The 17097-nt window shown below is 51.1% G+C and overlaps 2 protein-coding genes and 3 non-coding genes across 5 annotated transcripts; all 5 read right to left on the bottom strand.

Moving 5' to 3' along the window:
* Positions 1–2935: 2935 nt before the first annotated feature.
* On the bottom strand, positions 2936–3008 carry NCU15322. The gene has a single exon. It is a non-coding gene; the product is annotated as a tRNA-Lys (tRNA).
* A 365-nt stretch (positions 3009–3373) lies between these two features.
* On the bottom strand, positions 3374–7263 carry NCU06123 (phosphoketolase). The gene is made up of 2 exons (XM_954892.3): positions 4993–7263; positions 3374–4938 (listed from the first exon to the last, which is right to left on the bottom strand). The coding sequence occupies exons 1-2, from the start codon at positions 6544–6546 to the stop codon at positions 4009–4011; spliced, it is 2484 nt and encodes an 827-aa protein (XP_959985.1). The 5' UTR covers positions 6547–7263; the 3' UTR covers positions 3374–4008.
* NCU15321 lies at positions 3547–3641 on the bottom strand. The gene has a single exon. It is a non-coding gene; the product is annotated as a tRNA-Asp (tRNA).
* A 1615-nt stretch (positions 7264–8878) lies between the features above and the next one.
* Positions 8879–9892, bottom strand: NCU14156. Its single transcript, XR_898001.1, has one exon. It is a non-coding gene; the product is annotated as a ncrg177 (non-coding RNA).
* On the bottom strand, positions 9000–14092 carry NCU06122 (GTPase activating protein Sar1). Its single transcript, XM_954891.3, has 5 exons — positions 12811–14092; positions 12619–12752; positions 12315–12563; positions 10660–12256; positions 9000–10608 (listed from the first exon to the last, which is right to left on the bottom strand). The coding sequence occupies exons 1-5, from the start codon at positions 13010–13012 to the stop codon at positions 10448–10450; spliced, it is 2343 nt and encodes a 780-aa protein (XP_959984.3). The 5' UTR covers positions 13013–14092; the 3' UTR covers positions 9000–10447.
* Positions 14093–17097: the final 3005 nt, after the last annotated feature.

Genomic DNA, 17097 nt, shown 5'->3' on the forward strand with positions numbered 1-17097 from the left:
CAGGCTCGGGAAGCACGACCAAAAAGAAGAGCAGGGGGTGGTGGTGGTGGTGGTGAAGAATGCCAGTGGAGGATTGAAAGGTTTCCGGGTTAGGTGCGTGAAAATCCAAATATGGGATTTCAGAATGCCATGCTCCGCTTGCCATGTGATTGACGTTTTTGGTTCCCGTAGCCGTCAGGTTCAATGCTGGTCTGCTTGATAGCGCGGTTCCTATGACAAGGATCAACACAATTACGCATAAAAACAACCAAAAGCTTATATCCAAAGGGGAAAAATCTCAAGTTCTATACATCATTCGGCACGTATCTTCCCAAGATCAGTCTTGTGTATTGACTTTGTTGGAATGGTATTTGGGTTGCGGAGAATGCGTATTCAAGTCCCGTGTTAACGAATAGAGCAGGGATGAGCTGTAGGTACTGCGGTATGTTGTCTCCACCTATGCCGTGCCTGCCTGCCCCGCTCCACCGTTGCGTCATTCTTACTCTGCCTTATCGTAACAACTGATATTCACAAGTGGAAAGTCTCAAATTGCACTCCGGATTCCAAATGATGTCATTCTCTTCAGTTCCCACGACAATTCGAGAACCACAATCTCGGTCGCGTCCACCCCATTCAGTCATGTTCATCCGTATGACTTCAGAAGATCCCTTGATCTTCAAGAGACTGGTGCCCTACGTAGCATCATTCGAGGACCAAATGGTGCGACTCCCTACAATCTTTAAAGTTCTCACCAAGCAATACCTTCGCCTGTGGAGCTGCCAATGGTGAGGATTGCAACACGCAACCAAGTCGCTGAGGCCCCAAGAAGGCACTTTGCATGCCATGCCATTGTACACTACTCAATGGTGGTGGGTTTGCCTCTTGGGCGTACCAAGGTTGCGCTTCCTCGTTCTATCTCACGTGCTCGAATAGCATTCATCCAAAGAGAAGATCTATAGAGCCTCAAACAGACACGCATTCAACGCTTTATTCTATTGCCAACGTGTGTGGTCAGGTTTAGGTATGTAGACATAAGCAATGTAAGCCATGCTAATTGTTTGCCGAAGAGCCTCATTACCCTTATCCCATGTCGAGCTTAGCTCGACCCACTGATGTACTGAGCGCTCCCATCCTTATACACTACGTGCGCCGATTCTTTTTTTCCTTTTTGTCCCAATCCAATCCCGGTCCTTAAAGCTAGTTTGTTTACACTAGCAAAACTCTTGGCAGTGCCGTTCCAGTATCAATAGCAAGCTCAAAGCCAACTTCGGATCCTTAAACTCTTCTTCATGCATGTCTTCACCGGTGCTCAGCTTGATCAAAGTATACTTGGGTATGTCTAGTGACGGAAGGATAGTGCGAATCACCTCGCTGATCTGTCCTCTCACCTCGCATCGGGGAGTTCTCTTCAACTCTTCGTTGTCCCATACTATGTATCATCCTCCCCGTACAGGCTTGTCTGACCGGAGACTTTGCTCCCCTCCCACAACAGCGATCATTCGTCTGCTCGCTCTGACATATTCAGCAGATCTGCGAATCCTCCCCTTGTCAAACCCTGCAGAACTTGGCTGCGTTTTCATACTTTCGTCATCACTACCAATGTACGTACTATGCAGTATGCCTACCTCCAAGCGAACTAATCCATCGATGCCTATCCGCTAGAACACATCTATCATAGTACGATGCACACTTTACTCCAGGCGATCTTATTCCAACGAGACCCAATCAGCAGCGTTGTAGGGGCAGGAATTAGGATGACCATTTACACTACAAAGTCCCTGCATCGTCTAGGTCTTCTGGGGCCGGACCCTATATGCAGTAAACATTATACACAGTTCAACAACGATGTTCTCCTACCTCGTACACAACGACACTGCAGTCGCAAATAGTACAGCGTCGAAAATCTTCCTCCCAGGTGCCAGCCACATCTAAAGATAGTACGAAATGTCTAACAACCTTTCTGGTAACATATACCAGCCTATCGCATTCAAGCCACCGCCGGAAGAAATGGCGAAAGTTTGGGTCGGGTAAACCGCCCGGAAGCCAAGCCTTCGGAAGGGTTCCGCCCCACTGGGTAACGAAACACGGCAGTAAGTGTAAACTTTGACCTTGCATGAACATGAAATTTAGGGATTTTTATATGTGATCTAAAACCATCCCCATCTTTCTTCCCCAAGATCCCTCTTTTTTTTTAGGATCCCCATCTCCCACTCGAGCGGGACGACGGCGGGAAGAAAAAGATGTTTTGCGCACACCCATTTCAGTAGTACACCCAACTCTTCAGCAAAACACCCGTGCCTCGAGCGTGCCTCCGTGCATACTGTGTGGGTACCTACGTGTACTATGTACTGCCTACACGCACGCACACTGAGAATGCCAGCGCAGCGCAATTCATTGCACACATAAACAGGCAGGCAAGGCAGGCTGGCAAGCCCCATGTCTTCTACCATCTACCATACACTTCAGACGAAAGCCCGGGACTAGGAGTTCCCGTGCGCTCGAACCCGTTTTCGTCTGGTATCGCGATGTCACGGGAATTCGCGATGTCATTGGGCGCGGATGCACTACTACTTACTTACATAGCCTCAACTGCCGAGTGGCGGAATTGGTTGTTGTAGTGTAGTCGAGTCGTGCAGCATCGGCCCGTGTCAAGTTCGGTTTTCACTCCCTTTGTGTATCGTATCCATTTGCATCAGATCGCTATCGCTTCCGTCTTGTACCTACTACTGCAACGGAAATAGTGAGTCGTTACGTAGCAAGAAGTGACCCAAAAAAGAAGAAAAAAAAAGAAAGAATGGAGGAACATTCCAGAGAAGAAAAAAAAAAAAAAAAGCAGCTTCGGAAAAGGAAGCAATGAGGAAAGAGGAAGGATACAAGACAACTTAACATAAAATCCCAAAACCCAAAACCCCAAGGAAAAAGAAAACAGGGCGTTGTAAGGGAACGCCGGGAATTGAGCCCGACGTGGGGGTCGAACCCACAACCTTGAGATTAAGAGTCTCACGCTCTACCGATTGAGCTAGCCGGGCAGCTGTTTGGAAAGAGCTGCCATGATTGGTTGCGATACCGAGAAGCAGGTGCCATTATGTAGGCAATGCATATTTTGAACCCTTTGTGTCGCTGCTGACTCTGTGCGACGCTTTTCTGCATCATTGCAGATAATAGATAGAGAGAGTGCTTGTTGGGTGCGGACGACAAGACACTCGCGCTGCGTTTGTTCGGAGCTAATATTCCGAGACGTTCTGGAATGGAAAGCACATTGTAAGAGAAGCTTTGGAAGTTAGTGAGAGTACGATTTGATTGTCAGAACATAGATACCTAGGGAGGGGACCATTCATAGGCAAAAAGAGGTAGGAGAGCCTCATTATCAGATCCTGATCAATCTTGTTGCAATGACAGACTTGAAGTTAAGAAGGTAAGTTGAACTACATTATTGCCGCATTAACATTATCCTGTTCATGACTAGAAATAGGGCAAAAAAGGAACAGAATAGATAGAAGAAAAGAAGATTGGGAAAAGTTGGCACGAAATGGAAGATCTCCAAAGCGCAAAAAAAAGGGTATTGGTCTCTCCCGCCGGGAATTGAACCCGGGTCTCGAGCGAATCGAACTGAGATGTTCAAGCTTGACAAGCTCACATACTGACCACTATACTACGGAAGATTTACAGTTGTGAGGCAACTGTCGTAGTTTGGTTGTTGGAAGATTTCGTTGCGCCGATGTGCTTATATGCAGCTGCTCTGAAAACGGACTTCGCAGTTGCATTCGACGAACTTTGCTGTCCCTAACGTTGACATTGGTATTTGCTTGAAGACATGGCTTGCCTGTGATCTGTCTGTGATGGATTGAAAATTAGTCTCTCACCATACTCCCAGTAAGAGATCATCATGTCACAATAACATCCACCGTTGCCCATGGCCTGCCTCCAAACGCCATTTGATATCGCCTTCCTTCATCTTGTTTGATCACCTTTCGAACCATCCATCTTGTATCAGGACATCCATCGTGATATTCCCTCCCTCTGTCTCTTTCAGTGAAGATGCTGCTCACTGGCCACCCTCGCTTCCCCCTTACTCCACAACCCGGTATGCGGCCATGTCCAATTCTTCAAAAACGGCGGATCCATGCCCACCTCAAATGCCATCGCCTTTGCTTTGAGCTGCTCATTCCTTAGCTGCTCCCTGGCTGCCGCTCCACGATTGCCCAGAATACCCGTCATGTGATCGATAGCCGCCATTGCGAGACTGAATCGATCTGTGCCGTTACGTATGGCCAGCTCCAGGGGAGTATCAATGTTACCCTTCTCGCGGTATCCGCGCACGTGCACGTTGTGCGAACCAGGTCGCTTGTATGTCAGACGGTGGACAAGCCAGGGGTAGGAGTGGAAGTTGAAGATGATGGGCCTGTTGTCGGTGAACAAGGAAATCCACTCGGCGTCCGTCAGGCCATGCGGGTGCTCGTCGTGCGAGATCAGCTTGAAGAGGTCGACGCAGTTGACGCAGCGGATTTTGAGCTCAGGAAAGTGTTGGAGGAGCAGATCAATGGCGGCCAGGGACTCGTGCGTGGAGATGTCGCCGCACGAGGCCATGACCAGATCCGGCTCTTCGCCGCGGTCGCTGCTGAATTGTGGCCAGATGCCGATGCCCTTGGTACAGTGAATGGTAGCGTCGTCCATGGATAGGTACTGCAGGTGTTCTTGCTTGTCGGCCACAATGACGTTGACGTAGTTGGATGAGCGCAGGCAGTGGTCCGTGACAGAGAGGAGGCAGTTACCGTCGGGCGGGAGGTAGATACGGACTATCTCGGGGCTCTTATTGGCCACAACGTCGAGAAAGCCGGGGTCTTGATGGGTAAAGCCGTTGTGATCTTGACGCCAGACGACGGCGGTGAGGAGGATGTTGAGAGAGGCGACCTTGTGGCGCCACTCCACTTCCAAGCATTTTTCGAGCCATTTGCAGTGCTGGAAGCCAATTGTCAGCGATAATCATTTCAAATTTCGAGAAGGAGACCATACCTGATTGACCATAGAGTCAATGACATGGATGAACGGCTCGTAACTGTTCAGGAGACCGTGACGACCGGTGAGGATGTAGCCTTCCAGCCAACCCTCACATGTGTGTTCTGAGAGCATCTCCATCACGCGACCCTCGGGGGCCAGATTACCGCCGTCCTTATCCTCTTCAAAGTACTCGCCCAGCCAGACCTTCTTTCCAGCTTCGTAAACCTTCCCGAGCTTGTTGGATTCAGTCTCGTCGGGACCAAAAAGTCGGAAGGTGGTAGGGTTCCCGGCAATGACATCTCGGAGGAACATGGACATATTGGTCATACTGGCGGCCATAATCGACGCCGGCTTGTCGACCTTGAGGGCATAATTGCGGAAGTCGGGCATCCTCAGGGTCTTCCTAATGATGCCACCGTTCGCGACGGGGTTGGCACTCATCCGGCGTGTTCCAGTCGGGCAGAGATCCTTGAGATCTTCGCTGATCCTTCCATCTCTAAAGATACGATCTGGCTCGTAGCTCTTCATCCACTGCTCAAGGATCTTGAGATGCTCGGGCTTCTCGTGCACATCCGTGATGGGCACCTGATGGGCACGCCAAAACCCTTCGAGAAACTTGTCGTCGATCTTGCGGGGACCGGTCCAGCCCTTGGGACTGCGAAGGATGATGACGGGCCACCTAGGCCTGAAGGCCTTGCCAGACTCCCTTGCTTTTTGCTGGAACTTCCTAATCTCCAGGACACAATGCTCCAGTGTTGCGGCCATAGCCTGGTGCATGGTGTCAACATCGTCGCCCTCAACAAAGTATGGTTCGTAGCCATAGCCGCGAAACAGATTCTCTAGCTCCTTGTGGCTAATACGGGCGAGAATCGTAGGATTGTTGATCTTGTAACCGTTGAGGTGCAAGACGGGGAGGACGGCACCGTCGGTAATGGGATTGAGGAACTTTGTGCTGTGCCATGAAGTCGCCAAGGGACCGGTCTCGGCCTCGCCATCACCCACCATTGTCAGGGCGATCAGATTGGGGTGGTCGAAGACTGCGCCAAAAGCATGGGAGATGGAGTAACCTAGCTCACCACCCTCGTGGATACTGCCTGGTGTTTCAGGGGTGGCGTGCGAGCCGATTCCGCCGGGGAAGGAGAAGTGCTTGAAAAACTTCTGCATGCCCTCCTCGTCCTCCGATATTTCTGGATATACCTCGGAGTATGTACCTTCCAGGTATGCCTGCGACAGAACGGCGGGGGCACCGTGGCCGGGGCCGGATATGAAGATGGAATCGAGATCATACTTCTTGATCAAACGGTTGAAATGCATCCATGTGAAGATTTGGCCGGGTGCGGAGCCGAAGTGGCCGAGCAGGCGGGCTTTGAGATGCTTTGTGTCGAGAGGCTCCTTGAGAAGCGGGTTGTCGCGAAGATAGATCATGCCCAAGCTGAGGTATAAGCTGGCTTTGAAGAAGTCATTGAACTTGTCAATCTCTTCCTTGGTCAGGGGTTCTCCCTTGATTGTCGAGCGAGCTGGTCCGAAGGGGCTGATGCTCTCGACCTCGAGCTCATTCGAATCACTCATACTGGGCAAGTTCCCGCTGGAGTTCTACGAACGGGAGGATGTGTATTGTGTACCTAGTGTTGTGAGGAAGTACCCAACCAGGTGGCCAGGTGTAGTTCGGTGGTTTCGAAGAAGAAGCCCTCGGTTGGTGTCTGGAGCTTCACGTGGATTTATGTGTGACAGTGATCGAAGGAGAGGCAGAACCATGAATAATGCCATCCGGGAGGGCATTGTCTCTTATAGCAACCACCCTCCTGCTCCCTCCAATATTACACAGCATGAGCCATGAGGTGTGGTGACGAGTGCTGTGCCTATACTTGGTACCTGCCTTGGCTATCTGGTTTTGCTTTTCTCCTCACGAACAGTCCCCGCCAATGCGGGATCCGTAGTGTCGAACCGGCAAAACAACCCCGTCCCTCTCACATCAATAACTGCTGTATCGGCTCTTCACGGGACACCTTGTTAGTCCAACGGTGTGCAGACAGGTTATTAACGGTAGGGGTAGCAATGTACCGCATTGGATCACCGAACCCCATACCCAGCATCCTGGCATTCCGAGTCTGGCCAACGAATGCAACGGAAGAAGCTGAAGGAAGGGAGCATCTAAGGAAACCTGTTGTACCAGTTTTCAAAGCACGAGAAGGGCTTCCAGTCCCGGTGCCGAGGATCAAACAGGCCATTGTCGCAGTGACCGGAAGAGCTGGGAGAGGTGAGCACGGTTTGAATGGCTGAAATGGCTGGGGTCGGTCAAAGGGGAAAAGATGGGCTGATGTTGGACGATGACGGAGGGTGGGTCACCCATGCCATTGTTCGCCTTGTAACTAGTGTACACAGTAGAGGGGGGATGACATGACCTTTTCTGGATTTTGACAAGGCGGCATTCACGGAGGCACGGCATCGTCCAGGCCCTCCATCATCGCATGCATACTACACTGCAAGCAATTCTCCAATGATTGCCAATGGCATCCTTTCAGCCAACCGCGTTGTCGGATTGAGCATGGTGCGGGGATATCCTTTTCTCAGAGGTTCGTCTGCGTGGCCGTCTCCATGGCGGGGAGCTGTCTGCTCACTGCTCTTCTCATCTTGTGTGCCCATGGTACGAAATCGCTTTGGCTGGGAGAGCTGTGTAGAGCTTCCATCATGACTGTGCGTAAATAATGTCTCGTCTCATCTGATGTTTCTTCCAACAAAGCTCCATCCGATCGGATGAACTTGATTGAGAATTTGAGACACGAAGACGGCAGACCAACACAACCACCATCAGTCTTCTTCAGACGCTAGAAACAGCAGGGATGAGCACGTTGATCACTCCCCTATACTCTAATATTGACGTATTCAAGATTTATAGTCGGCACCGCCGCGATCGTCTCGTATCGACAATGTTGGGTATCGGCGCCTTATGCTTGTGCCGTGGGATAAATTGAATGAACTGGACGGGCAACCTTGGAACTTCTCTTGTCTTGTTACTTTATAGCGGGCCACCCGGGCCATTGCGGGGACGTCTGGGGTCCATCCAATCTCATGTTAGGCCTGTTGCGGGCAGCCGAACGCTTTTCAGCGGGCCAGCACGCGCTGCACAGCGGGGGGTGCCTGTTCGACGACAGGGGACGACGGGTAGCCGGGGCTCCCGTCTCAGGGCACCTCCCCCATGCGTTAACAGACCAGGGGCATGGCGTTGACGTCGGCGAGGTGGGATTAAACCTTCCAGCTGGAGGTCAGTGACATATCGGCATTGTGTACATAGTACTAGGTACCTCTTCAATCCCAGCAGCAGAGATAGCGATTGGAAGTAAAAAGCAAGAGCAATGGCGGGCAGCTATCTAGGTTGATTACATCCATTATCACATTATAACCAAAATGGGATAATTTAGGTAGTTTCCTTTGAGACTTGTATTCTCACCCCCCTAATGAGTTTTCTTCTTTCTTCCGACAATTATAGTAATCTGTGTACCTCGTAACGAGATATGGTCGCTAACGATACCACCTCTTTACCGCACGATAACATCACGGAGCGCTCCAAGTGTATGGATGATTTGGGTCGGTAACAATTTACCCCAGACAAGCAACGTCACGCTTCCAGGGTAGGGTGCCCCCCCACACGTCCCCGCCGGTATCAATGATCATCCCAGCCCGATTGAACATGAACAGGTGGTGGTTGTGGGTAGACCACACGATATCATGCATCCATGTCTCTGTCGTAAGACGAGACGTGCGATAAGCTTTATCTGGAGATTTGCTTCTATCCTATTATAGCTATGCATTATCGACTTCCCTCATCGACTTGACTAGAGAGGCGGACAAGAGAGGAGAGGACAACATAAGACCTTGAATCTAGGAAAATAGAAGGAATCGCGGCAGTTACCAAACCATCAGCTGGTATAAGTGTAAAGTACAGCATAAGACCTAGTACATGTCCCTTGTTCTTCCAACCTTTCCTTTCCTGTCTTCGTGATTTCTCCCTACATTTCTCCCAACCTTTCCCCCTTCCCCTACATATTCTGTCGTCTTTTCAACTCATTGTTTTTCCCATTGGGTCTGCCATATCTTCTTGGACTCCCTGCTGCCCGATCCATAACGCCACAGAAGAAAAAAATTTAACTGAGAAAAGAGTTTTAACATGATTCATACAGTGAAAGTATAGAAGATTTAAGGACTAAGACACAATCGAGAAAAGGCGTATTGCAGGCCGACTTGAAAATCGGACAATGTTACTTTTCCCTGGATTAACACACCCGAAACGACCTCTTAGGTTTCCAGATTCGTCCCTCGGTCAGCCAAGTACAAGGACCGGCAGACCCGTCACCTATCCCAGCGCACTTTGCGGTGCGGACCCGCCGAACTTATTAGAACCCTCATCTCTGGTAAAGACGAGGCAGCCAATCGTGCGTGGATGTCATCGCAGCCTCGTCGCCGGCTTTATTGTTTGATAAACAAGGAAACTCATTCGATTTCTTTTCGTTTCTGATCACCGGCCCCGCCAGGATTTCGCATCCTCCGCTTCTTTCTTTGCATTGTGCGGGAGCTTTCTCAACCCTTCAACGCATTGCCTCCTTAATCCCCCTTTCAACACATTTGCCCGATATCATCTGCCATCATACACCAGGTCTCGAAACCAAAGTTGGGCCTGTGTATTGCCCACCGCTTCCTGATCTGTCCTCAACTCTCTCCAGTCCCAGGTTATTAAGTAGTACGTAGTAAGGGGTATGTAGTATGCGTAAAGATGTTGTTCAGTCCATCCCAAGCCAGGCCAGCCGAGCGGGACCAAAAATCACTCTTCGTGGGTGTCATTGTTCGTTCGTCCGTCCGTCCGTCCGCCGAGTCCTCTGCAGTTGCGTGATGAGAGGAAAAGTTCATAACGAGAAAAACCAGGAATAGCAAAAGCCAGACAGACATACGAGAGCTGATTAGGTACGTGGGTGAGACACCCAAGCGGATCCTACATTGAAAGCGAGAACGGCGTGATTAACGGCAAAAATCAGGTAAGGAAACCATTCGTAAAACGACAGGAGGTATAACCAAAACGACAAACACAAAAGGAGATGGCCCAAAAGCTCGCTAACTATGTGCATATATAAACGCAACTAGAAACGACCATGATTCAGAGATGTTAGGATGACCGATAGGATGAAAGCCGGGTGAGGTCAAAGCGTGATTGGCCCGAATAGCGCTCCAACCATGGACGAAGACCAGACTGCTCTCCGACACCCCCTTGCCCCTTTCCATCCGGCATGGTCAGTGTTGTAGGTAGGTGGGTGTTGGGAACACTTGGAGTACTGGGAACCGCAAAACGAAAGTGGTATCAAGAGTCAGATGAAGACCGCCAAGCAAAAACTCCACCAACTCCAGGCGAGGGATATCACATCATGGGGATATCATCCCTCACCTCGCAACGGAAAAAGTAAAGTCAGACTGAGTGATGTGTCTACCACCCCTTCTTCCGGGCGAAGCGCTTATTGAGCAGCGCGAGGACTTTGGGCACGTTGAACTGCACGTACTCGAGGTCCAACTCATCCTGGTTGTCCTTCTGCATTTCAAGGAGATCGTCGAGCTTGAGGTCCAGTTCGAGCAGTCCTCGGTTCCGACCTACAGAACTGTCAGTGTTGCTCATCGTTGATGGCAGCTCAGGAGACTCACCCTTGTAATGCAGCGAGATGACAAACGTTCCCGGAAGTGGACTTGTGAAATTGAAGTAGATATTGGCCCTCCTATTGTCCGGGACATTGCTCTTTTGGATGACGCCCTCCTTTTCGAGCTGTTGATGGGTAAACTTGTACGGGCCTAGCACCTGTTGCTTCTGTTGCTTTCTGGTCTTGCCCTCGCTCTGGCTTCGTACGTTGTGAAGATAGCTCTTGTACGTGTCCAACTGGCTGACCAAGTAGGCGTTGTGGTCACGGATTGTCTTGTAAACCTCCTCAAGTTTGATAGTCTCGGACATGACGACTTCCTTGAGTGAGCCGAGATGTTGGAGTTCCTGCTCAACCTCATCTCGTAGCAATGAGAATTGGTCACTCTTGTCGACAACCTTCAGTTCCTGCAACTGACTCAGCAGCTCCATCGCCCGGATACCTTTACGGACCATCACCGCATCGTTCTTGGACGTGGCAGCCGCGTCGGCGATGCGTTCAAGCCGCAGTGGCCTCCTAGCTACTGACGAGTTTGCCGGGATCGTTCGCAAAATCTGCACAAAAATCGACTTCGCTTCCATAAAGAAGACCTCTTCTTGGGTAATGTCCAGGGCGGCGGTCAGATCGTCAATGGCCGTTTCCCACCTACTGAATAGCGGCAAATTGATGACCCTGTTCTCCTTTCGCGGCACCTGAGGTGGAGCAGTACCCAACTCTGACATGATGATGGCCAGATGGGAGTTCTCGTCCTTGTACAGCTCACCAGCGTGCTTTTCGAGCAATCCGTGCATAGCGTAGATTTCGTTGAGCGTAATGTCCAGCTGCAAATCCTTCTTGGAAAGGGCGACGTAGTTGTCCATCTCAAGTGTCTCGTAGAAATCTTGCACCTCGCACAGTTCGAGCATAAATCGGTTGACCTTGTCCTTGTTGGCATGGATAAAAGGCTGTAGCTTGGCCATGTACGGTTCCTTGGCGTATGAGGGCTTATTGGCCAGGTTCTGGAGCATTTTTGCGACGTAGGTGAGCGTCTTTCTCGGCTTGTCGGCAGGTGTGCCGTCGATGAGCATATACGACTTGGGTGTGACGATTGCTGGGTTGATGAAGCGCAGGAAGAAGAAACTGCCAATGAGCGTGCAAATGATCTGATCATTGGCATCGGGGTATTTCCTCTTTGTCAAGCTCCGAATTTGCTTGCAAATCCACCGGATTCCGTAAGGGGTTTCTTCGAGCCCATCGATGATGGTTTCCAAGAATCCATTGGCAATCTCTGTCAACATGGTCAGCCGCGGATTGATGATCTCCTGAACCTTGGGGTTCTCAGCGGCCTCTTCCTGCGTAATCCCCTTGGGGAGCATCGCCTCGGGACTCTCAGGGTCTTTCGCTTCGGCCTCTTCAATCATGCGCTCATAGACCTTGAGCGGGTTAATTTCGAGGTCCAGATCCTTGAGCTCAATCAGGCTGTTGATCCTATCAGCCAAAACCGATTTCAAAAAGCTCTGGCCTGGACCTCTCCTCGTGTATGTCGTCATCATTCTCGAGACCGGGGTGTTGGCGCGAAGAAGCGAAGAGTATTCAGGCGTATTGTCGAATTGGTAGGTGAGGACAGACTACGGCATGGTTAGCGAATTTCCTAGGTAGCAACACAAAGGAGGATCACAAGCTAACCTGAAACATGGTCAAGAGCAGATGCTCTTCGCGACTCTCGTATTGATTTCCGTAGATGGTGAACATGACCGTCTGAAGCAGTGAATCAATCTCGGCCATGGTGACAAGCCTACACAGATGCGCAATGTGCCTGGGCTCCGATTGTAGCAGGAAGAGCAGGTTTCCGTATTTTTGTGTCTTGTCATCGTTGGGGAAGGCGCCCTCTTGTATATCGGTTGCGTCTTCGAGGTGACTGGCGACTTCGTTTTGCTGTATTGCAGGTCAGTATATCGTTTACAGAAAGAAGTTGCTGAGGTAGGCCTACCTCTTCCAAAGCCATGCGATTTTGGATCAGCAGGGCAATACGCGAGTCCAAGTAGCGGACATCTTTCTCAAGTACGAAATTCTTTTTGGATTGCGAGGAGATCTTGGTCTTGAGATCCCGCAGCACCTTTTGCGCTGTGGCCAGGGAATTAGTATGCGTCTTCGACCGAGTAGGTGCACATGGACTGCTAACCTCTAGCAAGCTCATCTTCGATTATGAGATCGGAGTCATTGGCGGACATGGACATGTACAAGGCCGACATGGAATACCGCTTGGACTGGCGGGTAGACCGCGAGCCCTCGTAGGAAGACATGGTGTTTTGTCGGGAGAGAGGGTGGAAGGAAGTGGTGGATCCGGTAGAAGCTCGAGAAGGTGTCTGCAACATAACAGACATTCTGGCAAATGTGGCGGGTGACGATGAGGTGTCGAGAGGGTCAGACGCGTGGCCCGAATGAAAAGGATTGCAAAGAGTGTTGCTCTATTCTGTACTGAGGATTGATGGGTCGCGCGACTGAGGTCGGCTCGACGTTGAGCGTGGTCCCGCTGGGACACGCTGATGGAGATTAGGGTGCCAAGAGATTGCGAAAGGAGCGACGGTCGACGTCCACAAAGGTCGCACGAAGACGGTTTCGGCAGGGAGCGAAAGCAATGGTCGTCCAGCGAGCGCCACAATATTATCCTTTCGGGAGTAACGTCGATGTAGCCGACGCAGTGGATGGAGGCAAGCGAATGTCGTGACGGATCAAAGTCAACAAAGTTCGAGAGCAATTGGGGCCTCACAGTCGCAGGGTAGCGGGGAAAAGCGAGAGGCGGTCGACTTGTAGCTGGACGCGGTCCGTCCGTCGTAATTGCAAGATGCGTCTCGAGCAGAATGAGGCAACGGAAGCGGGCGTCGAGGTGATTGTTGTTGCTGTAATGTGAACAAAGAAAGAGACTGATCGGACGGTTCGAAACGCTGGGTGTCGTTGGCGTCTATAGGTGCTAGACAGATGTTAGGGGCCTGCGTCGTTTCGTGGTGGTAGGCCGATGGATTTCACTTGGTGCAATGCGAGGAATGGACGGGTTCGGTTGGAGGGACCGTTCGTTGGTCGGGTTCCTTTTTCGAATTGCGGGAGGGCCCCAGCGCAAAACTTCCGGTTGGGCCTCTCTCTCTTTTGGGGGGGGGGGGGGGCGAGACCTGGCTGCCCTGGGCTGCTTTGACGTGCACTGCGCGCTGGGGGATGCAGCACGACGGAATGCACAAGAATGCAGTAGGAAATTTGGCAGATTTGGGGACAAATGTGCAAGGCGACGGATGGTGAGATTGTGGTCAAGCCGCGCTCGACTCGAGTTTGGCTAGAGGTAAAAAGAGAGACCGCCTCGATCGGTCTGAGGAGACCAAGAGAGGTTGAGTTGTGAGTGGAAGGTGAAACTGTGGAGAGGGAAAAGAGGGGGAAGAAACGCGTGGGTGGGAACTTTGCTTGAAGCGAAAAATCGCAGTTGCAGTGGTTGCAGTGTTGCCGTGCCCTGGTGGTGGGTGCAGTGCTCGATACGACAAGATACGGTATAGTCTTGTGGAGTCTAGCCGGCCAGGGACCTGGCGATAGTATTTTGGGTTTGTAGGTAGGGGGCGCCTGCGTCCGTAGAGGTAGTGTACCTAGCTGTGGAGGTAAATTACCGCGTCATTACGCAGTGGAGGCTAAGCCAGAGAGGGATGGATGTAGAGATAAAACCGCAGCTAAATCCGTCAAGATAACCTCAAGTCAGGTACTTCCTTCAGTTTCAAAGGAGCGTGGTTGAGCTGGTACGAAACAAAAGGAGATGATGTCTTGTGTCTCGAGCTGAGTGCCGAACCAAGCACGCTAAAAAGATCCAATACCCAAAGAGAATCGGCGGTCCGTCTCAGAGTCAAAACAGCTCGAATGAACAAGTGCAATTGTCGATAACAAGAGGCATGGATTGTAGTCCATGGTGGAGCAGGGGACCGGAAAAGGAAAGGTTCCAACAGCGAGAAGTGGAAGGGTTCAGACTTCAAAAGGGTTCGGAGGGACAGGGTCGCCGTCTGGGCTAGGTATCGCCCACCACCTCCAGGTCGACATTACACTCCAAGGGGTTCATCCACCATGTATTCCGATATTGCACCTCCATGTCCCTGAAACAATGAGAAGGAGACGGGAAGCAGGGCAGGTGACGGGGATGTCTGTTGCAGATTCGCCTTTACCGGCCTCGAAATCAGGAACCAGAAACACTTGGCTCACAGGCATGGACCCCCGTGCACAGTTCCATCGCCACCTACTGGACGCCGACTCGAAATGTATAAAGGAGCGTGTTAACATGCGCAACGGGGCATTGATGGACGGCGCCGTTGGGTGATTTCACGCGACGAGCGAATTGGCGGCCACCTGCACCCACCACCACCACAGGACCAACAACAAAGATAGGAGGAGGAGGAGGCTGTCGCATTCGACAAAGCAACCTCAAAATCAACATTCTCACAAAAGAAGAAATCGCTTTGGTGCTTCCATGGGGTCCCCCATCCATTGCAGGGAGGGGCAACCTACTTTCAGGCCATGTGAGAAACCGACGTCGCAGCTGGGGGGGTGTGCTGCCCCTGGGGATGGCCTCGAAGGGGGAGACATGCCGTCGATTGGTCAGGTACATCGGATAACGCGAGAGAGTGGGGCCGTTGATTGGGACGGCCGAACACCCACAGACCGGACCTTCACACCAACTTCTCCAATGGACCTGCATCCCGCCAGGGCAATGAAAGTGCCCACTGCCCGCCCACGGCCCTTTTCGCAGCCAGATCCATCCATCCTGTGCAGTGCTGAATTATGCTTCCGAAAGGAGACGGAGACGGTGGACAGACCCAAGCCAGCCAGCTCAGGTAATAAGACCATCACTAGCATTTCCTTGTTTTGATGTCCGCCAGATCGACATCATTCTCCATCACGACCCGAATCTCATTCCGTTTATCCGAAGTACATGTCTAACACATTTTGCACAACACACCTTGCTGTTTCTGATACTCAGATACTCAGCACCTCTCTGTCTGAGGAAAGGAGCCACAATCTGATCCAAATTGGCATACACATCGGTATACGCAGTACACGGGCAGGTCTCCCACGAATGTTGTGCATCTCCGTCGTTGGAGACTCTTTTTCGCCAACCATTCAATATCATCCTTGGCCCAAGATGAACATGGCATCATTTCTGCTCACTATCTGCGGAGAAGTCTCGTCACACGACGATGTTCCTGCAGTGCGTTGCATCGTCCATGCTCGAAACAGGCTAGCTTGAGGGGGCCCCGTTCCTGGCTAAGCCGGCAACACAAACTTTGCAGCTCCAGGTTGCTTTTCCAATTTTCCTTATTTCAGCCGCCCACAATACCTATCTTTTGGGTTGCCTCCTCCCACCTCGTTTCTAGCCCATATCAGCGTTTTCTTTCTTTTTTCTTTTCTTTTCTTTTCTTTTTGTCACGGTTTTACCCTCCTTCGAATCACATCCCCATAATCTCCTCACAACGTGGTGCATCCCACCGTTCAGACCCAGCAGCCTGGAGCACGTATCGGGTAACCTTACCGGGCGCAATATGTATCACACAAGCATGACGTTTGAACTGGGCAACCCCCGTTATGCACAACAGCAAATTGCCCCAGGCGATCACGACAGCATTTGCTGCTTATGGCAGCTGCGGGATCGACAACAAATCTTCCAAGGGCGACACAAAAACGAACATGAAACCCCCTGTTGACAGTTGATATGTGTGTGTGTGTGTGTGTGACACAGCTTCCTTCAATAAGGTTGACTCCTTGGATGCGGTCGGTCACTAACGTTGTAACTTGACCTTATCCTGTCTGTTCTTTGCATGAGTTAAGCAGCCATGAACACGGTTGCTGAAGAAAAAAAAGAAGACAAAAAGACAAGCAGTGTCAAAACGACCAGCGAGACAATCCAGAGCACAGTCAACATATCCATTATTTCAGATCCTCCCAATGGGTTCGTTACCCGAACAGCGTCCAAAATCTGCTCGCCCCCTGCTCCCGCAAACCCACCCAGCCCAGGGTCTACGGTAACAAACATGCAGACAACGATCTCCCCCAGGCCTACAGGCCACGAGCATTCTGACATGATGATGACGATAGGATCAGAAGGTGACCAGAGCTTTCCTTACTTTACATGGGTTGCCCGATTTTCTTCTTCTCCGTTTTCTCTTCACACTTCAATCCTGGTACCTACCCTCGAGCTACTTATGTAACCAGCCCGTTGGCCCAGCCCGTAACAAGCTATTCGTGCCTGATAAGGCGTTAAGCGATTGACGATTGTCCCTGGAAAATCCCAAAGATACCTGACTTCTAGCTACCATCATGAACGTACCTGGCTAGTAGCTAGGTAGCTTGCCCGTTCGGCTTGCAGGGATGTCTACTGCATCGTTTGGCCTGTCATGCGTGCTTCTCTCAGTATCACAAGATTGGCTGCAATCCGCGCTCTTGGTTACAC

The sequence above is a fragment of the Neurospora crassa genome, linkage group VII (assembly GCF_000182925.2).
Source record: "Neurospora crassa OR74A linkage group VII, whole genome shotgun sequence".
In the NCBI taxonomy this organism is placed as follows: Eukaryota; Fungi; Ascomycota; class Sordariomycetes; order Sordariales; family Sordariaceae; genus Neurospora; species Neurospora crassa.

What these genes read in the sequence shown, in the direction of transcription:
- NCU06123 (XM_954892.3), bottom strand. Translation starts at nt 6,546, where the DNA reads ATGAGTGATTCGAATGAGCTCGAGGTCGAGAGCATCAGCCCCTTCGGA. An exon ending in TTGACTCTATGGTCAATCAG is followed by an intron (nt 4,939 to 4,992) that starts GTATGGTCTCCT and finishes ATTGGCTTCCAG; the next exon opens with CACTGCAAATGGCTCGAAAA.
- NCU06122 (XM_954891.3), bottom strand. Translation starts at nt 13,012, where the DNA reads ATGTCTGTTATGTTGCAGACACCTTCTCGAGCTTCTACCGGATCCACC. An exon ending in ATCGCATGGCTTTGGAAGAG is followed by an intron (nt 12,564 to 12,618) that starts GTAGGCCTACCT and finishes CCTGCAATACAG; the next exon opens with CAAAACGAAGTCGCCAGTCA. An exon ending in TGCTCTTGACCATGTTTCAG is followed by an intron (nt 12,257 to 12,314) that starts GTTAGCTTGTGA and finishes ACCATGCCGTAG; the next exon opens with TCTGTCCTCACCTACCAATT.